Source organism: Artemia sp. Qi Xiang Cuo, chromosome 15 (genome assembly GCF_049724085.1).
Source record: "Artemia sp. Qi Xiang Cuo chromosome 15, ASM4972408v1, whole genome shotgun sequence".
In the NCBI taxonomy this organism is placed as follows: Eukaryota; Metazoa; Arthropoda; class Branchiopoda; order Anostraca; family Artemiidae; genus Artemia; species Artemia sp. Qi Xiang Cuo.
Genome location: NC_142808.1, coordinates 6,603,811 through 6,626,949, shown reverse-complemented (window position 1 = coordinate 6,626,949; position 23,139 = coordinate 6,603,811). Strand labels below are relative to the sequence as shown.

Here is a 23,139-nt window from a genome sequence, read left to right as displayed (position 1 = left end):
TTTTATGACTAAAAAGTTCAGGGTATCAGTTATAGTAGTATATGCCCTGTAAAACCAACTGACGGAGATACTAGTGACTCAGATGAATTTTACTGACAGTTACAGGACGAAATATACAGGGTCCCATGTAGAAATATATTTTTACAAGGATATTTTAACTCCCAGGTTGGTAGAGATAGGGATAGATGGCATCCTAGCCTAAGTAAATTTGGTGTAGGAAAAGAAAACAATAATGACTACAGACTTTTGCAATTTTACACGTATAACAATCTAGTTTTAACCAATACAGTTTTTGTTCATAAAATGGCCCATAAGTTAACATGGTATTTACGTGATGGTAAGACAGCAAACCTTATTGATTATGTTATAGTAAACCGAAGACTGGCAGGATCACTACAACATACTAGGGTATATAAGAGTAATGTTATTGATAAACTTTCCAGGAACAGTTGAATACTAAACTTTATTGATAAACTTTCCAGGAACAATTGAATACTAAACTTAAGAGTTAAAATTTGACAATGTGGAAGATGGTTCGAATAATTTTAGAAAAGAATTTGTGAAGTTGCTGATGGTGTCTTAGGGAAGAAAGTTAAGACTGCAGCTAGGAATATTAGGGTAAAGGCACCGATGATTCGACAGTGCAATTTCGGAACCACTGTCGAAATTTTCCTTCAAAACGGGATAGCTCTGCTTAGCCGTGACTTAGAGCGCCATCTCTTGGAGCCGTCGTTATATTTCGACGGTGCGAAACGTGGACACTATATCCGGTACACCCAAAAGAATATTCAATCCGGTCAGTTTCCTGTTTTCGACACGAAAGGAGGTCCCGGAAAATTTTCAGGTATGTGACGTTCAAACTGTCATCACTTGGTTATTTATTGCAAGAAAAAATTGTGATAAGTGCCAATGTGTCGAGATACATCTGATCTTCTCTGAAATGTAGCCACATTAGCTTTTTCTTGATAAAATTAAATGAAAATGGCGACGGAAATTACATTGTCGAAACTAGGTTCCAAGTGTCGAAAATTCTTGTTCAATGTAGTGGAATACCAGGCAGACTAAAAATGTTCCTTCAGCCGCATTCAAGCGTAAATATTGCCTTCTATCAAGGGATTTATTTGTTTGGCGAATATCTCGTAGTAGCCTTGTAAAAATTTTGGACAGACAGCAACAGGCCCTCTCAAAATATAGGTGACTTTGTCGAAACTTCACTGAACATGTAAAACAGATGAGAAATAATAGGTGTCGAAATTCCAGGATCCACTGACGAAACCATAGGCACCATAGCTGTCGAATTTACGGGTGATTTCTGCGCAACGAGAGATTTTGATGATTATTATTTCTAATAACATTTCAGATGAAAGAACATTTAAAGAAAAGGTTTTTTTCTTAAACTTTGAAGTTTTAGTTACAGACACTGGATTTTTCCATCATCTGAGGAACTGCTGCGTGGCCTCATACCATGCAGGGGCGTAAATTGCTATGGGGCAGGGGGGAGGGGGCGGTTGCCCCCTCAGACCTCGTTTTGCCCCCCCCCCCCCAGACCTGATTTTGCACACCCCCCCCAGATTTTTTTAGACTATACCCTTATTTATCCTTCATCCGAATAAAAAATACAAATTTTATCGAATACAAAATCTTATACAAAAGGACGCGTAGGCCATTTGGATGAAACTAAGAATCTGCATAAGTAAATAAAATCCACTAAATCAAATAAACTTCTTAAATTTCTTGAAATCCACTCCTGTTTTCCTAGACCCTATCCCTTCCGAAATGCTAGTGAAACAATTTTGTTATACTAAATTTGTTATACTAAATACTATTTGTATTTAACAATGTATATTAAAATTTGTTGTACCAATTTTGTTATACCAAATACTACATACTTTAAACAATTTTGTTGGTTTTATTACTTCTACTTTTTGCATATTCTTTTACACTTTATACATTAAATGAAGTTGAAGAAAAACAAAGAAAGAAAAATATATGTGTCAAATACACCAGCTTCTACCCACAAGCATTCCCAAAGTATCTAGACTCGTGTCGAATTGAGTCCCAACTGGTGTCGAAAACAGGGAACTTTTTTGTTATGTCAAATTTGTAGGTGAAAATGCTCTAATTTCGGAAAATTGGAGTTGTGTACCCTTTCCAGACAAAACTTCAAACTTCTCATCAAACAGTTAGATTCCTAGATGTTTTCCCTACATACTGAAACTCTTTTCAAACCGAAAGTCTTTAAATTAAGACTTCTAGAGAAGAAAATCTGTTTTTTTACAAAAACTGTCAAATCATCGGTACCTTTACCCTAGTGAAAACGCTTTATGTAAAGAAATTGAAGAAAGCATTAAAATATGAATTAAAGAGTTGTGAAGTAGATGCCATGAATAAAATTGTCAAAGATCTAGAAGATGCAGCTAGAGGCATAATAGTAAAATATTGTACTGGCATGTTAATAAATTGAGAGGGAGTAGTCAATCCTGACTTGTCCCAGTTAAAGATAAGAACATGGCCACAATTAGTGATAAGCAAAGGGTTAAAAAGAGATAGGCAGAGTTGAAGGAAAAGATAAAGAGGAAAATGAAAAAGTTTGTGATATGAAAAAGATTTGATGTGAAGGAAGACTTGTTTTGTGAGGAAGAATTAGCAACAGTACTAAAAGGATTAAAAAATAATGAGGCTCCAGGTGCTGATAGTGTGGTAAATGAGTTCTTAAATATGGCAGCTTTGAGGTTAGAAATAAGTTACTGAAGATACGAATATGATTTTTGAAAAAGGGAAGTATCTAACAATTTTTGAAAAACCCTTAATTAAACCACTGTATAAGACAAAGGATAAGAGTGAGTGTCGTAATTATTGAGGCATTAGTCTGGTCTCTGTAAGTAGCAAATTACTTAGTAATATGATACTTTTTAGACTGAGAGATGCTGTAGAAAAAGTTTTGAGAGAAGAATAGTGCAGTTTTAGAAAAGGTAGAGTATATGTCGACCAAATTTTAAATCTTAGGTTAATAACTGAGAATTGCTTGAGTAATCAAATACCTGTGGTCCTCAGTTTTATAGATTATGAACAAGTGTTCGATTCCGCTGATAGAAGAGCTTTAGCAAAGATCTTATCCTTGTATGGTATACCAGACAAATACACTAAAAAGATTAGTGCTATGTAAGGTAGGAAATGAGGTTAGCAGCTGGTTTTGTATTAAATCAGGAGTTAAGCAGGGCTGTGTTCTATCCCCCTTTATATGAATTATTTTGATGGACTTTTTCTTAAGGAACACGGGAAAGGCAATGGGAGACTATTGAATAAAATGGGGAGGAAAAACTCTACTGGACTTAGATTATGCTGATAACTTAAGCATCATAGATGAAAGTGTGAGCAAAATGAATCAACTTTTAGAGGTTTTGTGAGTTCAGGGTGGTAGAATAGGTTTGAAAATTAATGTTAAGAAGACTTAGTAGACTAAGGCTAGGAATAAGAGAAGATGAAAAAGTGACACTGGTTAACAAAGAGATTGATCAGGTAGGCAGCTTCACTAACCCTGGTAGTACCAGAGGCAACGCTATAGCGTTGCCTATATTAAAGGCCATACGGCTCCAATGTTTTATTATTATTATTTTTTTTTTCTTCCCAAAGGCACTTCATATGGAAGGGGTCGTCTTAGAAACTTCAAAGGGGGGTCATTCAAATGAAAATCGATAGTTCTAGTGCCCATTTTAAGGGTCAAAAGTGATTTGTAGGACAACTAGCCCCCCCCCCCCACTCCCATCATTCCCCTGAACATCTCCAATAAACATTTCGACATAGGCATTTTGCTCAGTGTATTTGATTTTCTAATAAAAATATGTTTTTGAGGGGGACACTCCCCCACGACCCCAAGGGCAGGAGTTTTAAGATATCCCCGGGGGCCATATAAGAACGATATTGGCTTAATGTATTATTATTTATTTTTCCTTTAGAGATGGGCACTTTGTATCGAAGAAGTTGTCGTAGAAACTTCGAAAAGGGCTCATTCAATTGGAAATCAGAGTGGATTGTGCCTTCTTTAATAGCGAAAGTGATTGGAAGGCAACTACCACCCCTTCAACGCCCACCTTTTCCCGAAACACATCCAATCAAAATTTTGAGATAGCCATTTTGTTCAGCGTAGTTGATTTCCAGGTAGAAATTATCTTCTTAAGGAGGGCACTCTCCCATAGTCCTCAGGACAAGGGTCGTAAGTTATGCCCTGGGGGCACATAAGGTTTTTATAGAAGGCGTTGTTGTAGAAACTTCAAAAAAGGCTCATTCGATTGGAAATTCAAAGAGCTAGTGCCCTGTTTAATAGTCTAAAGTGATTCGAGGGCAACTAACCCCCCACTCACGTCCACCTTTTCCCCAAACACATCCAATCAAAATTGTGATATAACCATTTTGTTCAACGTAGTTGAAAGTTCTGGAAATTATATGTTTGAGCAGGGCCCTCCCCCCACAGTCTTCAGGGGCAAGGGTTATAAGTTATGCCCCGGGGGAATATATGGTTCTTATGGAAGGAATACTCATATAAAGTTCAGAGAGTGCTCACTTGATTGGAAATTGAAAGTTCTAGTTCACTTTTTAAGCGTCATAAGATATTGTTGGAGGGTAACCATCTTCCCCTCCTCCAACCTCTTTTTCCCAAATGTATCTAATAAAAATTTTAATACCTATTTTGTTAAAAATTTATTTTAAAAAAAAATTTTCCCGAGGCAAGTAAAGAGCGCAGTTGAAACTTAAAACGGACACAAATTATTACTTCACAGCCTATTTAATATATATTAATATAACTAGTATAAACAAACCAACTAATTATGTTTCCCTATACTTTTAGGCTTATACAAAACTAGCGCTTTACTGAAAACACAAAATAATATAGGACTATGGTACAGTAAAAGCAAACCAATTAAGAACACTTTTTATAGAATCAAAATATTATCAATCCCTTTTAAGATAAAGCAACACTCCATTTTAGGATTTTCTTTATTATTTTACATTTAATTTAGTGTCAGTTCTGCCCAATAGTTCAGCCCTACGACAGAGTCTAGTTTCGGTTATGAAATCGAAATATCATGATTGATTCATTCACAAATTCGATATATAGCCATACTGATATCGTTAGAGCAAAAAACTGGCTTTATAATTTATATCCTAGCTTTAAGTTCACAGTTTTACAGAGAAAAACATCCAAATATCTAGAGTTCATATCATATATTATTTGATCTTCATTTCAAGGATACTAAAGCATATTCCTTACAATTTAAGACTGTATATTACCCACTATTGGTATTATAGCTGGTGAGAGCAAAATGCTCCTTGATAAATCAATCCAATATTTCTGTATGCTGTTCAATTACTTCGTGGTTTTTAAAAAATATTTAGTTTTATGTTTATGTTTGTAAGATAATTTTAATAGCAAACTGAAATTTACTAATGTCAAAACTGGTTTAAGACTATAAAAATTTTTACAGATTCGTTTAGTGTTGTCAAGATACATACTAATTTTTTACTTTTAGAAAAAAAAAATCCTGGTTCATATACTTGACTTTTGTGTTTTCAGTAAAGCGCTAGTTTTGTATTATCCTAAAAGCATAGGGAAACATAATTAGTTGGTTTATTTATACTAGTTATATTAATATATATTAAATAGGCTGTGAAGTAATAATTTTTGTCCGTTTTAAGTTTCAACTTCGCTCTTTACTTCCCTCGGAAAAACTTTGTTTTTTAAAATTAATATTTGTTCGTTATTGGTGAAAATTTAATGCAGAAACAACGCTGCCGTGATCATTTTAATTTATAAGGAATAATCTACGCTCGTTTTAAGTTTTAATGTCACTTCTTAGTTTCAGTTGAAAATATTCACAAATATGACCTATGATTAAGTGAACATACCACTTGATGCCTATTTTTTAGGTTTTTTCCGAATACAATATTTTTTTTGGCGCGAATTCAATTTTAAACCCTTATGAAGAGAAGCTGTAGCCACTTTGCATCCTATGTACCATCCTACCTTTTTTATTGTTTTTTTTTTTTTATATAAATATTTTTTCTATTTTTCTTTCCCTACTCAGCTTATCAAAAACTTGCATTTTCCCCTTAAATCAAACAACAGTATATTTCCGCTATTCGCCGAAACAATTGATAAATAGCAGAAAACACTCCTTAGAGAATATGGAGAAAGTAGGTCACATTTAAACGTTTAGCAATTAGCACTGAAAATACTTCCTAGAGTACAATATTTCTTATGCCATATAAGAACACCGAATTTTCAACAATTCATCATACATATTTTGAAGAACATAAATATTCACTAAGTACATAAATTGAAGAAAAAATGAATTCCATGGATTCAAAGACTGATTTTCAACAAAAAATGGTAAATCTGTTATTATTTTCCTCAGATTGTGAATGGAAAATATTTATATTGATAGCTTGTTCGATTAAAATATTTGATCATATTTACTAAGGCAGCCACTGATGCCATACAAAATTGCCCTTTCTTTGTCTGACGATAAAAAATTTCAAACACAATATTATTCAAACTGTTGGATATATATAATTATATACCACCAATGTTCAAATGAGAGTAATTTGCTGGAGAAGCAGGCATGCCACCCCTAGTGATTTACCCCTATCTATAGTGTTTTTTATGTTGAATAGTGATTTTTTTTTCTAGCTAGTGATTTTTGTTCTAAAACTAGTGATTTTTACCTAAATTGAGTGATTTTTCACGATATAGCGCGTAGATTCATGATTCAATTAAGTAAATCATGCAGCCAGCTAACTATTAAAAAAAACACAAAATAGCGGTCCATTTCAGTTGCTAATAAATTCCAGATTAACCTTTATGTAAAAATAACACGTTTGACAGCATATGCATGCGGTAAACAGCTCTGCCACGACCCTTAATGCACGTCTCTATGATGTGAGATGTTCTGATTAACTGCTGGCCCTGGAAAAAAAGGAAAAAAAGGGAGACAGATCAGTGCTACCCATGCAAAAAAGTCATTTTCCTTAGTGTTCAAGGTGGGGGACTGTAATTATCCTACAAAAGCCTCTTCGACCATGCTGGTTCCAATGGTGCACTTTTTATTTCGATTTGACGCCATTTTCAAGGGGTTTCAGGCTCTTTTTCGAAATCACCATAAATTTCTTTTCGCAATAAACTTTTACTTCTAAGACGAACCAAAATAATAGTTACTATTCCTAAATTTTAAAGAGTGAATTTAAAAAGTGAATTCTTCCAACGGACTAATGAGACTTACTAAGGGGACTGGGAGGGGGATTATACGGTGAGGGTCCCTTGTAAACCTCCAATTAAGGGTTTTGACCATATTTATTACAATGGTACCGTTTTATACTTCGAAGCTTTTAAACTTAAGAAGTGGCACAAAAGGTACCATTTTTTGTGCTATTTGACACTTACGGATGACAAAACTGATTAAAATCACGTCGATGTGAGCAATAGCTTTCAAATCAACCATTAAACATCTCTCTAAGAAGTTCTGGCAGCCCACTAGCCCCTAGCTTTTCCACTTCAGACATGGCATCAATAGTACCTTTTTTAGTGCAATTTGGCAGTTGCAGGTGGTGGAATTCATAAAGAAAACGTAGATATGAGAAATAGCTTTAATGTGAGCTATTAAACATCTGTACACGATGTTTTTGTAGCCCGCTAGCCCCACCCCTTGAGAAATGGCACAAAATGTGCCATTTTTGTGCCATATGACACTTGCAGATAGTGGAATTTATAAAAAGCACGTAGATGTTAGAAACAAATTTCTAATGAGCCATTAAGCATCACTCTATGATGTTCTGGTAAATCGCTAGCCCTGGAAAAAAAAAGAAAAAAAAGGGAGACAGAGCAGTGCTACTCATGCAATAAAGTAAATGTCCTTGGTTTTGAGGGCGAGGAGTTTTTATTCTTCTACAAAAGGTTTTCAACTATACTGATTTCAGAGAGTCATTTTTTATTTTAATTTGACGCTATTTTCAAGGAGTTTCTGGTTCTCTTTCTAAATCACCATAAATGGCTTCTCACAATAAAAATTTACTTCTAACATTAACCGAAACAATATTTACCATTCCTGATTCAGTGTCAAATGGCGATTTTTTCTCACTAGACAGTTTTTTTGAAAACATGTTTTTCAATTTTTGATTACTATGGACTGTGGTTCGCTCTTTACTAGCTTGCAGCTGCCGCTGCAACCATGATAGTTCAAAAATCATATAACAAAAACTCCGGTGTCGACACAACCCCCTAGGGCCCGGGGGCAGGCGTTGTAAGTTATGCCCTGGGGGCATATATGGGTCTTATGGAGGGGATGCTCGTATTAAATTCAAAGAGGGCTCCCTTGATTGGAAATTGAACGTTCTTGTTCAATTTTTAACAGTCAAAATATTGTGGTTGGCATCTAGCCCCCCCCCCCCCCTCCACGCCTTTTTTTCCTAAAATCTATCTGATGAGAATTTTGAGATAGCTTTTTTTTAAAATAGTTCAAAGAACATATAACGAAAATTCTGGTGTAGACACAGCCCCCCAGGGCCCATGGGCAGTCGTTGTAAGTTATGCCCTGGGGGACTATATGGTTCTTATTGAAGGTATGCTCGTAAAAACTTCAGAGCGGGCTTATTTGGTTGGAAATTGAGAGTTCTAGCTCAGGTTTTTAGATTCAAAAGAGATTGGAGGGCAACTAGCACCCCCACGCCCCTTTTTCCCCAAATGCATCCTATAAAAATTTTGAGACAGCCATTAAGTAAAAATTTCCCAAAAGTCAGATAACTCAGGTATCATCACAACCCTCCAGGGCCCGGGGGCAGGCGTTGTAAGTTATGCCTTGGGGCATATATGGATCGTATGAAAGGGATGCTCGTATAAACTTCAGAGAGGGCTCATTTGATTGGAAATTCAGTTTGAGCTCACTTTTTAATAGTCAAAAGAGATCTGAGGGCAGCTAGCCCCCACCACGCTTTCTTTTTCCAAACCCATCTGATGAAAATTTTGAGATAGAAATTTTGCTAAAAATAGCTTATAGGTTGGATAAGAAAAAATCCGGTGTCAATACAATCCCCCAGGGCCCAGGGGAAGGCGTTCTACGTTATGCCCTAAGGGCCTGTATGGTTCTTATGAAAGGAATGATTGTATAAACTTCATAGAGGGCTCTTTTGATTGGAAATTGAAAGTTCTAGTTCACTTTTTAAGATTCAAGAGAGTTAAGGGCAACTAGCCCCCCTCCACGCTCTTTTGCCCAAAACCCAACCGCTACAAATTTTGAGATAACCAGTTTTTTGGAAATTGTTCAAAAATTAGATAACAAAAACTCCCCAGAACCCGGGGGTTAGGCGTTGTAAGCCTTGTCCTGGGGGCGTATATGGTTCTTATGAAAGGGATGCTCGTATAAACTTCAGAGGGAGCTCATTTGATAGGAAATTGAAAGTTCTAGTTCAACTATTAAGATTCAAAAGATATCCGAGGGCAACTAGCCCCCCCACACACACACACCGTTTTTTCCACAAGCCCATCCGATAAAAATTTTATTATAGCCATTTCATTAAAAACAGTTCAAAGGTCAGATAAGAAAATTCCTGTGTCGACAGAACCCGCCAGGGCCTGGAGGCAGGGGTTATGAGTAATGCTCTAGGGGCATATATAGTTTTTATGGAAGGGATGCTCGCATAAACTTCAGAGAGGGCTTATTTGATTGGAAATTGAAAGTTATTGTTCACTTTTTAAGAGTCAAAAGAGATCGGAGGGCAACTAGCCTCCCCCCCCCTCCTCCACGCCCTAAATGCATCAGATAAAAATTTTGAGATAGACATTTTGTTAAAAATAGTTCAAAGTTCTGATAACAAAAAACTCCGGTGTTGACACAGCCCCCCAGGGGCCGGGGGTAGGTGTTGTAAGCTATGCCCTGGGGGCATATATGGTTGTTGTGGAAGGGATGCTCGTATAAGCTTCCTAGAGGGCTCATTTGATAGGAAATTGAAAGTTGTAATTCACTTTTTAAGAATCAAAAATGTTGGAGGGCAGATATCCTCCCCCCACACTCCATTTTTTTTTTCCCAGATGCAAATCATATAGAAGAGATCATCACATAAACTTCAACGGGGGCTGATGCTAATGTCAATATAGAGTAGTAGTGCCGTATTTAAGAGCAAATAGTAACGCAAAGGAAATGCCCCCCCCACTTTGATTTCCCCCAAATATATATGATGAAAGATTTAAGGTAGCCCTTTTGTTAAAAATAGTTCAAAGATCACATAACAAAAACTCCTTTACGTATAGCCAATTCGTTAAAAATAGTTCAAAGGTCAGGAAAGAAAAACTCCTGTGTCGACACCCCCCCCCAGGGCCCAAGGAAGACGTTGTAAGTATTGCTCTGGGGGTATATATGGTTCTTATGGAAGGTATGCTCGTATAAACTTTGGAGGGCTCATATGATTGGAAATTGAAAGTTCTCGTTCACTTTTTAAGAGTCAAAAGAGATCAGAGGGCAACTAGCTCCCCTCTCCACGCCCTATTTTCCTCAAACCAATCCGATAAGAACTTTGAGAGCCATTTATTCAAAATAGTTCAAAGGCTGATAACAAAAACTCTAGTGTCGACACAACCCCCCAGGGCCTGGAGGGCAGGTATTGTAAGCTATGTCCTGGGGCCGTACTTGGTTCTTATGAAAGGGATGCTCGTATAAACTTCAGAGAGGGTTCATTTGAATGGAAACTAAAAGTTGTAGTTCATTTTCTCAGAGTGAAAAAAGATCCGACGGCAACTAGCCCCTCCCGCACTCCACGCCTTTGGGTGTATCGGATAGATAAACCCATCTGATAAAAATTGGAGGTGACCATTTTGTTAAAAACAGTTTAACCATCAGATATTAAAACTACAGGGTCGACAAAACTCCCCAGGGCCCAGGGACAGGCGTTGTAATTTATACTCAGAGGATATATATGTTTCTTATAGAAGGGATACTCGTATAAACTTCAGAGATATGTTCTCATATCTCTGAAGTTCAATGAGAACAGATATGTTATCATTCAATCAAATGAGAGGGCTCATTTGATTGAAAATAGAAAGTTCCAGTTAACTTTTAAATAGTCAAAGAAGACCAAAGCTTAATTAGTCCCCACATGTCCTTTTTCCCCAAACCCATCCGATAAAAATTTTGAGACAGCAATTTTGTTAAAAATAGTTCAAACATCAGATAATGAAAACTCTGAGGTTGATACAAGCCCATTTTTTCACTTTGATATTGTTACTTTGATAACAGTTCTGATACTTTGATAAATATTTGATTTTTTTTAAGTTTGATTTTAAAATAAGGAGTTTTTAAATACTTAGAATTTTTTGCAATCAAAAACAAACAAAATTAATTAAAAAAAAACTTTCCAAGAAATAAGTTTTTCAAAAAAAAGTAAAGATTATTTTAAACTTCAGCTCTACAGATACAAATACCTTTTCAAATTCAAACTCACGACCAGATATTACTATTAAAGAATAAATGAAACCCAATACAAACAGAAATTAAATAAACAATCATAGCAAAAACACACAGCAAGTATTAACATAAATTAATAAATAGATCTTAAAACGACTAATGATTAGATTGAATCTGAAAATCAAGCTTAAATCAAAAGAAAATATTTTGCTATTGAATTACAACTAAAACTTAAAACGAACAGAAAGTATATAAACAATTAACGCAAACAAACATACAATAGGTATTAATGTAAATTAATAAATAAATCTTAAAACGAGTGAAACTTAAATTGAATATGCAAATCAAGCTTGAAACGAACAAAAATCCCTACAAACAAGAGTTTAGGTATGACCTCCTTCTCTCACTGTAAAAGTCTAAAACCTACTGCGTCATTGGCGCTTTACTGAAAACTGTATGTGTTTTGAACAGTCTTGGAAACTACAAATAACATCAAATTGAATATTTGATTCATAATGATATTAGTTGTTGAAAGATCCACCAGATCAAGATTTTATTTCACTCTAATTTTGTTTTTATTTTCAATGCTGTAAGAACTTGAAAAGAAAATATTTGTAATATAATTCGTTTTCAGTTAAGCGCCAATGACGCAGTAGGCTTTTGGTTTTTATTTACAGTTAGGAAAGGAGGCAGTATCCAAACACCTGTTTGTAGTGAAACTATATTCGTCTTTAACAACTTTAAAAAGAGCTAATAAACTAACGTGAATATATGATGTATGATGATATTAATTACTGAAAGCTCATAAATTCAAAATGTTACTATAATTTTAATTTTTATTTTCAATATTAAGTACAAAAGAAAATATTTGGTATAAAACTGGTTTTCAGTAAAGCGCTAATGACGCAGTAGGTTTTAGGCTTATACAGTGAGAGAAGGAGGTCATACCCAAACTCTTGCTTGTAGTGATTTTTGTTTGTTTGAAGCTTGATTTGCATATTCAATTTAAGTTTCACTCGTTTTAAGATTTATTTATTAATTTACATTAATATCTATTGTATGTTTGTTTGCATTGAGTGTTTATTTAATTTTTGTTCGTGTGTTTTTTCACAGTTAAAAAAGTTAAGAAGAATAGGAAGATAAGACTGCAAACCAAGTATAGAATATTAGAAGCTACAGTCATAGCAGTGGTCAAATATGGCTTTGAAGCATGGGCACTCCAAAAAGTGGAAGAAGATTTGCTATATGTTTTTATTATACTGGTAAGCCACAACTGCCACCAGTATTGGTGTGGTAAGGTACGGGTGTCACCCCTTATTTGTGCAAAAATGGTGCTACACCATTTACTAGAGGGAAAAGCCCCCGGCGGCGCCAAATATTATAGTGGGATGCCCGCACCACCCCAAAGGTTCTGTAAATATCGGGTGTGTTAGTACCCAATTTACAATATACCCTGCCCCAGGGTATGGTAACGTGATCGCGTGGTCTAATGGCCAAATTTTAAGGCCAAGGGTGTACCGAACCCGGGTCACCACTAAAAAAATCTCTAACTATCTCCTTGGAGGTAATGAACCCTCCTGTCAATATAATAATGACGGTATCTTGTAACTCTTATCCTACCCTGTCTGGGTTCTGGAAAAATTAGTCTACACTGTTGTAGAAAATATCTTACTTGTAATCTTCCAAAGGTCACACACATAACAAAAAGAATAGAGTTCCCCAAATAGGGTCCCAATGTAGGCTAACCCAAAAATTCATTCTGTACAACATCTTTTCATAGGGGTGGACCTTCACTTGGCCTAGCCAATCCTCTCAATCCCCATTCAAAATCCATTCTACCTTTTTCTTAACTTTATCTTTCAATGGCTCAGACCCGGAAGTCCCAAATAGAATTAACTTCTAAGCTTACTTATTGGAAAAGAATCTAGCTTAGCAACCAGAATTCAACTTAGGATTAAAAATTATCTAATAGGCAAATATAATTACAGAAAAGAAAATGGGTCATTTGTTTTTAAAAGAAAAGAAACAGGGGTGGAACCCCAACACCTCCCCCGTAAGATAAATGACCACCCATGCGCCACGCTGGTCTGCAACTTCAAAATCACCAAACTTGTCTATCTTCTGTTCTCCCTCCTTTTGTACATCTCCACTGCAGCTAACCATTGGCTTATGGCTTCACGACTAGACCATCCACTTGGCTTTGTTCCATTGCCATTCCGTTTTTGTGTCCAACCAGTCAAAGCTATTGTCTATACAGCTCGATTCATCAAGCTTGGGATTTCAAAGAAGGAAGAATCCATGAGATTTGTGGAACTTAATCTTGCACAGCAAAATAAAAATTTTCTTGCTCTCACGAAATTTACATTTGAGAGGAGCAGAGAATCAGTTTCTGGATGATGCCAGCCATCGTGAAAAATTAGCTTAAATAGCCTCTTAATTTCCATCGGTGGAGAAAACACCACATCTCAATTAAAACGTAACTTGCCCCTTGGCATAATTTCAAATAATCTAAGGCCAAAAATGCAAAGGCCTGTGAAAACGATAAGAGTATAGGGAAGTCAGCTAAAAGTTTGAGCGAATCACTAATCAGTTTACTCTGGGTTCTTTCCCCTGGGATAATCAAATGAAGAATATGCGTTGATGCTAATTGAAGATGAAACTTAGATACTGAATATGGTTTGCGGGAAATAATTGTTGATTCCCATGAAGAATAACAACTATGGATAGGGTTACTGGACAAAGGTTTGGGTGAAATATGAAGCACCTGGGAGCGAGTATCCACCAAGGACTCCAGATCAGAGAGGCAAAACCTCGGTAAAGGGATCACAACTTGTCTGCCAGTTGTGCATTGAGGAAAAGGGCTATATTTCGCAACTTCCCGCAGGGGATCTTCCCCAAGGGATTCCTCCCCCTCGTAAAGAATCGACATCTCTTTTGAGTTGATAGCACTAATCTCAGATTCCTTCCCAAGTTTTTCCAATCTGACTCGACAGTCAATATCTCCCAACTTGTCCCCAACTTATTGTAGGTCATTTATCTTTATTTTTTAATCATGTTATTTTATTCCCCCTGGGTCTTGGATCTCTTTGTCCCCCCCCCCTATTATTTATTTTAGCTAGGCAAATCCCATCCAACTTTTTATTTTTCACCATATTATTCATTTTATGTATGTTAGCTATGCACAGCCCATCCAACTTTTTGTTTCTCGCCACGCAAGGCTGAATCTTCAAATTTTGTCTCTTTTTTGCACTTCTCTTTTCATCTCTACTTTTTACAATTTTGTCATTCGCGCAAAATAATAAATCATCATTAAATTGGGTTTGGACTCCAGTGTCCACCATCTTTGACTGCCTTTTTTTATTGTAGTTCTATTTAATATCTTTTTTCTCTCTTTTAGTTTTCTTTACTTTTACCACCAAAACAAATAGTTCGTTATCAAATGGGAACTGAAATCCGACATTTGGTTTTTTATAGTGTACTAAAATTTCTTGAACTTTCCGAGGAAAAGCGTGCACAATAAATTTCGTCTTCTTTTTCTCTGGTACAATCAGTGCTTCATTCTGGCAAATATTTTTGGTGTCTCACACTCGTTAAAAGCGTTCTGAAGTTTTCCATTTTCTGGAAATTTTACCGAAAAATCATTTTTGCGAGTCTTATTTTCACTATTATGTGGCCTTCTTACTTCTGTATCCCATTTTTGTGGATTATCAACATTTCGAACAAGAGTATCAAGCATTTCGATTTTCCGACAGGGCGGTACAGCCTCCCAATTTGTTTTATGGGCTAGTCCACCTCCCCTGTAGTCAACGAAGTTGTATATTTTTCCGTCTTAGTGTAATTTTGTAGTTTTCCCACTGTTAGAGAGGTCGCTTTTAACGATAGGAGATTTCAAATATCCCCAAAGTCTCCTCCTTCTAATACATCCACTGATAGCGTAGGTACTAAGCCTACTTTTATCGTTTTTCTTTGGATTGTACCGTTGTTCTTTGCAATTTCTATTCTGACCCAAGCAGACGGGCGTGCGTGCTTGTCTCCATAATAACATAATGTTGTAATTTTATTTTTATGGTCTATCTCCGTTCTATGAATTAGGTCAGTTTGCACATAGGTTTGGTCACTGCAAGAATCAATTGCCATTTTAACTAATTCCACGTTTAATTTTCCGTATATTTTATGCGATTCTGCACATGCGTAATTTTGTTCCTTATTATGGGTCATAGCCCAGGCTGTCGTTTTATGTGGTTTTAGATCATCTTTACTGGGGCAGTTTCTTGCAAAATGCCCCGTAGTACCACAGTCATAGCAAGTTAATTCTCCTTGCGCTGTGTTATAGTGCCTATTTTTGTTATACTCTCTATATTAAAAATATGTCCGTGTCCTCAACTTCCTTTCTGATTTCGTTCCACTTATTTGCAATTTCCGCCATTTCGTCGCATGGTTTGGGTCTCTTTTCTTTCAAATATATTTTCAATTATCTGTGGGTAGTTTATAAAAGTGACTCCATTACTGTTTTATCTATCACTTCCGTCAATTCTTCCTTTATACCCTCTGGGTCTTCTAACATTCAATAATTTTCTAAATCTAGCCATTTTAAACACATATCCTTTAATTTGTACCCGAACTCTTTGTAAGCTTCGTTGTCTCGTTTTCTTTTGCTTCTAAACCTCCTTTGAAAGTGCTCAGGGGAGAGTTGAAACTTTTCAAAAATGGCTTGTTTTACTCTTTCAAAATCTCTTGAGTAGTGCATCAGTAATGCCTTAAAAGCAGTTTGTGCTTCATAGTTAAGGAGGGGCTGTATTGATGTCACCCAGTTTTCTCTTGGCCATCCGCTTAATTTTGCCGTTTTTTCAAAATTGTATAGGTATAAATGTACATCATCATTTTATTTCATTGCTCGCAGGTTCATTGCCTGCATTACCTCTACTGTAGACGATTTCTGAGGCTCTTGGGAATTTCTCCCTGCAATTATTTGCATTAGTTCTTTTCTATCTTCTCTATCTGCCTCTTCCCTTTGTTGTCTGGCTATGCTAATATTCTCTTCTCTCTGCTCTCTAGCTATCTTCTCTTTCTTTTCTATCCCTCTCTCTTTCTTTTCTATCTTTCTCCTCTTTTTGTTCTCTGGCTATTCTATCTTTCTCCATGAAATTTAAAAGTTGTTGTGTTGCATCTATTTGAGTACTTTTTTGCAAGCTCCTGCTGAAAATTGAGCTTCTACTACTCCCATGCTACTTGGCCTACTATGATTCTCTGTCTTTATATCCTCTTAATTCGTTTTCTGAGTCTGTTCGTTCTATAATTATATTTTCTCATACCTGCAACTCTCCTACATTTTGTACCTCATCTGAAGGGTGAGTTGGTTTTGCTTTACCCACATTTTCATATGATGATTTTTCTTCATGTATTATCGCCACTGTTTCTTTTGTCTGGGTTTCTCTGTCTGGGAATAGGTCTTTCTGAATCTGCCTTAAACTCTTTTCTTCCTCCACGGTTTGTACCGGAGATTGCTCTATTACTGATTTTGTTTTGAATATTTCCCCTTCACACGTGTCAGAAATGTCTATTTCACCCCCTGAGTGATATATGGTTCTATCTGATGGTATTTTTCTTAGGGTATTTCCAGCGGGAGTTGCATACAATTGTGTGTGTATACGATTTTTGTTTTACTATGGTAGTTTTTTTCGAATTCATATCCAATTCTTCCAATTGTCCCTTTTCTGATCTTGTCTGAATTCTCTGTTCGTCCGCCATTACTTCAAGGTTTACTTAACGTCTTCCGTCTAAATGAAAATCCTTTTACCAATGTCTCTTTTTATCTTTTCGTGAAAAATTGTTGCATTTTAATTTGCCAATTTTACGTGGGTGATGCAGCCTCCTTTGTCTCACAAGTGTTTTTTTTATGTAACCACAATAGGCTATTATGTAGGATAACTCAACTTGTCTCTTCGAAAACACGGAATTCTTTTACTATCAGGTTTACTGATAAGACCTTTCCTTCTGCCACCAATATTATAGTGGTAAGCCACAACTGCCACCAGCGTTGGTGTGGTAAGGTACAGGTATCACCCCTTATTGATGCAAAAATGGTGCTACACCACTTCCTAGAGGGGAAAGCCCCCGAGGGCGCCAAATATTATAGTGGGATGCCCGCGCTTACCCCAACAGTTCTGTAAATATTGGGTGTGCTAGTACCCAATTTACAATGTACCCTGCCCCAGGGTATGATACCGTTATTGAGCGGTCTAAATGGCCAAATTCTAAGGCCAAGGATGTACCCAACCCGGGTTACCACTAAAAATCTCTAACTATCTCCTTGGAGGTAACAAACCCCCCTGTCAATGTAATAATGACGGTATCTCGTAATTCTGTTCCTACCCTGTCTGGGTTCCTGGAAAAATTAGTCTACACTGTTGTAGAAAATATCTTACTTGTAATTTTCCAAAGGTCACACACATAACAAAAAGAATATAATTCCCCAAATGGGGTCTCAAGTAGACTAACTCAAAAATTCATTCTGTACAACAACTTTTCATAGGGGTGGACCTTCGCTTGGCCTAGCCAATCCTCTCAATCCCCATTCAAAATCCATTCTACTTTTTCTTAACTTTATCTTTCAATGGCTCAGACCGGGAAGTCCAAAATAGAATTTAGTTCAAAGTTTACTTATTGCAAAAGAATTTTGCTTAGCAACCAGAATTCAACTTAGAATTAAAAATTATCTTATAGGCAAATATAATTACAGAAAAGAAAATGGGAATTTATCTGAAAAGAAAAGAAACAGGGTTGGAACCCCAACAGTTTTCCAGAGAAATTGCCTACAGATTGTTCTAGGTACCTGGCTGACTGACTGTATTTTAAACAGTAGGCTGTACAAAAAAATGTGTTTCAATCCTGCTTTCTAGGGCTATAATGAAAGAAAGGTTGAGATGGCTAGGGCACCAATATTTTTCAGTGTGAAAAAAAACAATCAAGATAGGTTATGACTTTGGGAAATTTTGTTTCCAATTTCTAGCCCAGAAAACAATAGTCAACCTGAGGGTTGCCAGTTGGACCTGTGTGAGTGAATAGCTTGTCATTACTATTCTAAAGCATTCTGACCTTTGTGTAGGGAACTTGTATGTTAGAGAATTCACACATTGGATTATTTTGATGACAATCCAAAGGTCAATTTGACACATGAAGTAGTCAAATTTTCCATTGGAATGTTATTTTTGATAGTCAAATTTTCCAAAATTGATTACATGAATGGCATCAAAAATACTTAGAATAGTTATAACAAATTTTACTGAATAAGAGTGCATGTGCTAATGTGTTAGTTTGTTAATTAGTTTGTAATGTGTAAAGAAAATTGCATGGAATAAGAAACAGCAAAAATCACATTGCAACATTTTTCAAAAAAATATTGCACAGCAAAACCTGGGTTTAGAAGACAAAGCACAGTGACAATGGAATGAAGGAATGTGTTAGTTTAGTGTGTGGGATTCTGTGAATGATAAACAGGAAGGAGGACTTAACTTTTAATATCTATAACACATGTAAAATTACACAAGATGACAAATGACACTAAACAGCTAAAGAAAAAGGCATGAAACAACAACAACAAGAAACATCAAATCAGATTGAATTGCAAACAAAAATGTAACTTAAAAATAAAGAGTAACATATTAATTAAGCTGTTGTGTAATTTAGCTATTTCAGAAATTACAATAGAATAAGAGGTGTACTTTTTAGCATCTGTAAAGGAGGAATTGAATTCATATCAGAATTTAGCTATTTCAGGGGGGATAAGCATGGAACATTCTTGGTTTTTACTGAATTATATAACAATACAATTCAAGAAAAAATATAATTTAGTTTTTAACTCATTCTGCTTCTTGTTGTCACATGTCTTGTAACTGCACATTTCTTTGTTCTTCAGTTTTATTTTTGACTCATTTTGATTCTTTCTGCTGCTTATCTTCTAATCAGATGTATCTGGACAAAAGTATTCACAAGCATTTATATGCTCTTCACTTTTGTTTATCATTTCTACAGCCATTTTTTCTATATTCTTTACCTTAGCTACTCAGATTTGTCCCATTTGGTGGTTCATTTGCCCTCTAGGCATTGTGAAACTACTTAAAATGCCTTTTGTAAATCAACTCATTGCACTTAATATTTTATACTCAGGTATGTTCCTTTTTTAATGTTGCATGTATTGTGATATAAAAACAATACATTCACTCCTGGGGGGGGGGGTGTACTTTATTCTCTTGAAATGTGGAATTGTTAGCTAACAATTCTGTCTCTGCTATGTTAACAAAAACTGTTAGCTAATAATTAGACAGTGACAAAAAACTTTTAGCCATTACTTAAAATAAAACTCCAGTCAAAACACAAGCTACGGTATTTGAAATCTTTAGGGATTTTGTTAGGTCAAATGGGTATTCAAGACAGCAAAAAATAATTGGTGAATATCAAAATGTTTTTTGTTTGCAAGAAACTCAAAATATTATTTACTTGTTTTAGTTAAAAATCTATTATCCTTTTTTATTTAACTTTCCAAAAACAAATTTATATCTCTGTCTGATGGAATTGAAAAATTGGTTTTTTTAACTGAGCCTGAAATTCCTCAAAAATGCCATCACAGACAAACTGACATTATCTTTGAGGGGTTTCTAGCACTTTTTAAAAAATTCTGAAAATTTGTTTGCAAAATTAAATTTTACTATTAAGACTAAGGAAAACAAGAATAACCATTTCTGAATAAAAAATTTGGCAAATCAAATAGCAATTTTTTCTGACTAACCAGTTTTTCCTTTTTAGAAATGTGCTTTTAAACTTTTTATTACTATGAGCTGTGTTGAGTCCTTTTATGCCTTAAAGGGCTCAAAATGTAATTTCCTGCCAAAGCAATAATTGATTTATGAAAGAGCACAAAAAAAACATCAAGTGCTTTTTTCCTAGCTAAATTATGTTGCAAACTGTAAATTTACCAGCTAATTTAAATTCAAGCTTGTATGTAAATGACAACAAAATAGTCAACTAGTTAGCTAAGTCCATGGTGTATATAGACATCTAATGATAGCTGCCTAGTTGCTAACTTAAGCTTACATATAGAACCTCAATAGCCAACTAGTTAGCTAATTCTATAGTATATATATATAGAACTGTATTGATAGCTGACTAGTTGTCTAATTTAAACTCAAGTTTATATACAAGCAGGATTTTAATAGCCAACAAATTAGCAAATTCTATAGTGTGTATAGAACTCTGTTGAAAGCTGACTAGTTGGCTAACTTAAGCTTACATATAGAACCTCAATAGCCAACTGGTTAGCTAATTCTATAGTATATATATAGAACTGTATTGATAGCTGACTAGTTGTCTAATTTAAACTCAAGTTTATATACAAGCAGGATTTTAATAGCCAACAAATTAGCTAATTCTATAGTGTGTATAGGACTCTGTTAAAAGCTGACTAGTTGGCTAACTTAAACACTTAATAAATACATTGTCAGCAATATTAGCTACCTAGTTGGGTTGAAGTATTTTTCCATATATTATGTTTGGCTATGGAGTTTTTCTTTATATATAAACTACACTGTTTTATATTCAATGTGTGGTGGAATCCCTAACAAATAGCAAAAAGTAGCTTGTCAAGAATTTTACCCTGATTCAAAAACAGATAAAAACAAGGAAATAGGCCTATGATTCATCAATACTTGTTGCATATTGTAGGTAAGAATTCTACCATTTTCTGATTAGACTCTTTATATAGCTTGAGGCTATATGAAACCACTAGAGTGGGTCTGAGAATAAATTGTCAAAAATGCAAACTAAACTATAAATATGAGCATAAAATTAGCAATCTAAAAACATCTTCCTTTTTTCTAGTATTTTTTACTACTGAACAGGTCTAATTCTTGACCTTTACCATATTTGATTGTTGAGATGCAGTTTTCATAATTTTTTAAGGTCTCCTTCAAATGGCCTGATGGTCTTAATTATTAGGCTACTTCTTCAAGGGAAGAGGGGTGGCAGTGGAACCTACAAAACACCTTCCTAGGCCATTAATAAGCTTCTTGATCTATTCCTGAAAGTTTTAATCACCTAGCTCAACATCTTTTTAAGACAGCAAAAAGCCAGCCTCTAGTCTAAGATGTTAGCCTACTGTTTCTTTAAGAAGCACCCATAAAACAGTGTTACCAAAATAAGATTTTAATAGTCTATGGTTATAGGTTTACCTGGAACCATTGAGGGGGTTTGGATTTATCTGCAAGGGCAGCAACCTTCAATTGGCCTAAACATCATTGGGATGTATTTGCACCCCCAACCTTTGTTTGTCCTAAAATCGATTTAGGCTATACCAAAATAATATATTCAGTTGTTTGGCGAATTTTTCTGACATTTTAGTCTCATATTTGCCACTAGTAGTTATCTATACAGCTTAAAAGAAACAGAAAACTAGGCCTACCGAATTTTTCTTGTTCAGCAAATCCGCTAATTCAGAATTCAAATTTTATTGCTTTTAGTCGGATAAATCACATTGCCATGCACATTGCTCACAATCACGTTGCTAAGATGCCATTTTTAGACAATAGCCAGATGCCATTTTTTTCAGCTACAGAGCCATAAAATCCAAACTATATAAAATCCACAGAGCTATATAAATAACCAAGCTATAAAATCAGCTTTCAAAAGATGTGATGCCTGCTAAGTCAACAAGCACTTTCAAGTGTAAGTTTGACGAATAGTGGTCATACTATAAGTCCTTGTTCATCTTGTTCAGGACTTTAGCTAAAGTAGTTCACTTGACTACAGTCAAGTCAACCAAATTTCTGATGATAGTTTTGATATTGTCCAAACGCTGAAAGTTTGCTTCTTTGTTAGTGCAGGCTTCATAGTAGATAGTTTACTGCTTAGATAGTTTACAGTTATTGCTTACTGAGACTCAAGGGTGGATCTAGAGCAAAATCTTTGAGTTGGGGGAGGGGGGGGTTATATGACATGGGCACCGATAATTGAAAAAATTGACAATTTTATTTTTAAAAAAGAGTGAAAACCTGAAAAAAAAACACAGAAAAAGAATGACAGAAAAAAATCTTGGGGGGGGGAGCGAAATTCCCAACATAGTTTAGTGACTGCCCTTGAATCTATTATGTGGCAGAAGTTCATGAAACTCAACTAGAGCTCAATAGCAACACGCTCAGAATCGCTGTGACCATAGAAGGTAAGACGTTTGAAGTTTACTGTAGTACATCTGAATTCCAAGGTCCAAGCGCACTCTATATCGACAACGCGGACATAACGAGCTTAACTTACCAGAGAGTAAAGTAAGGATGGGAAGTAAAAATAAAGATCAAATTCTATAATCTTCAAGAAATTTTGATTTTTTTTTTTTTTTTTTATTATTATTATTTAATGTCACAAGGCTTAACAAAAATTAATAAAAGGAATTGCAACTCCTCAAAAAAGCAAGAATACAGAAGAAGAAAAAAAGAGCTAAATGACTAACACATACCTTTACTTGGGTAAAAACCATTAAATTTTAAATCATTTGTTAAAAACATCGATATTATCAAAAGACGGTACAAGTCACGAAAAGTGGTCTTAAAAAAAGACCGACTGCTTAAATTAATCACTATCCATGCTGCCACAAGGCGTACGTCTACAGCATTTTGACACATTTTTTTTAGGTGGTTGTGCATTGAAT

The 23,139-nt window shown here is 35.4% G+C and overlaps 1 protein-coding gene across 3 annotated transcripts in view; it reads right to left on the bottom strand.

The window, feature by feature from the left end:
• The window catches only part of Bug22 (cilia- and flagella-associated protein 20), a 36,533-nt gene extending 14,500 nt beyond the window's left edge, over window positions 1-22,033 (bottom strand). The window contains exon 1 of one of the 3 annotated variants that reach the window (XM_089100961.1): window positions 21,901-22,033. Coding sequence is in view for 1 of the 3 variants with exons in the window: in XM_089100959.1 (XP_088957085.1) it covers window positions 21,671-21,680 (10 nt within the window). In the remaining 2 variants the exon portion in view is untranslated. Of the gene's footprint in view, window positions 1-21,670; window positions 21,815-21,900 lie in introns of those variants that run through there. The other 2 variants (XM_089100960.1, XM_089100959.1) reach the window with 2 other exon arrangements.
• Between the last annotated feature and the right edge of the window lie 1,106 nt (window positions 22,034-23,139).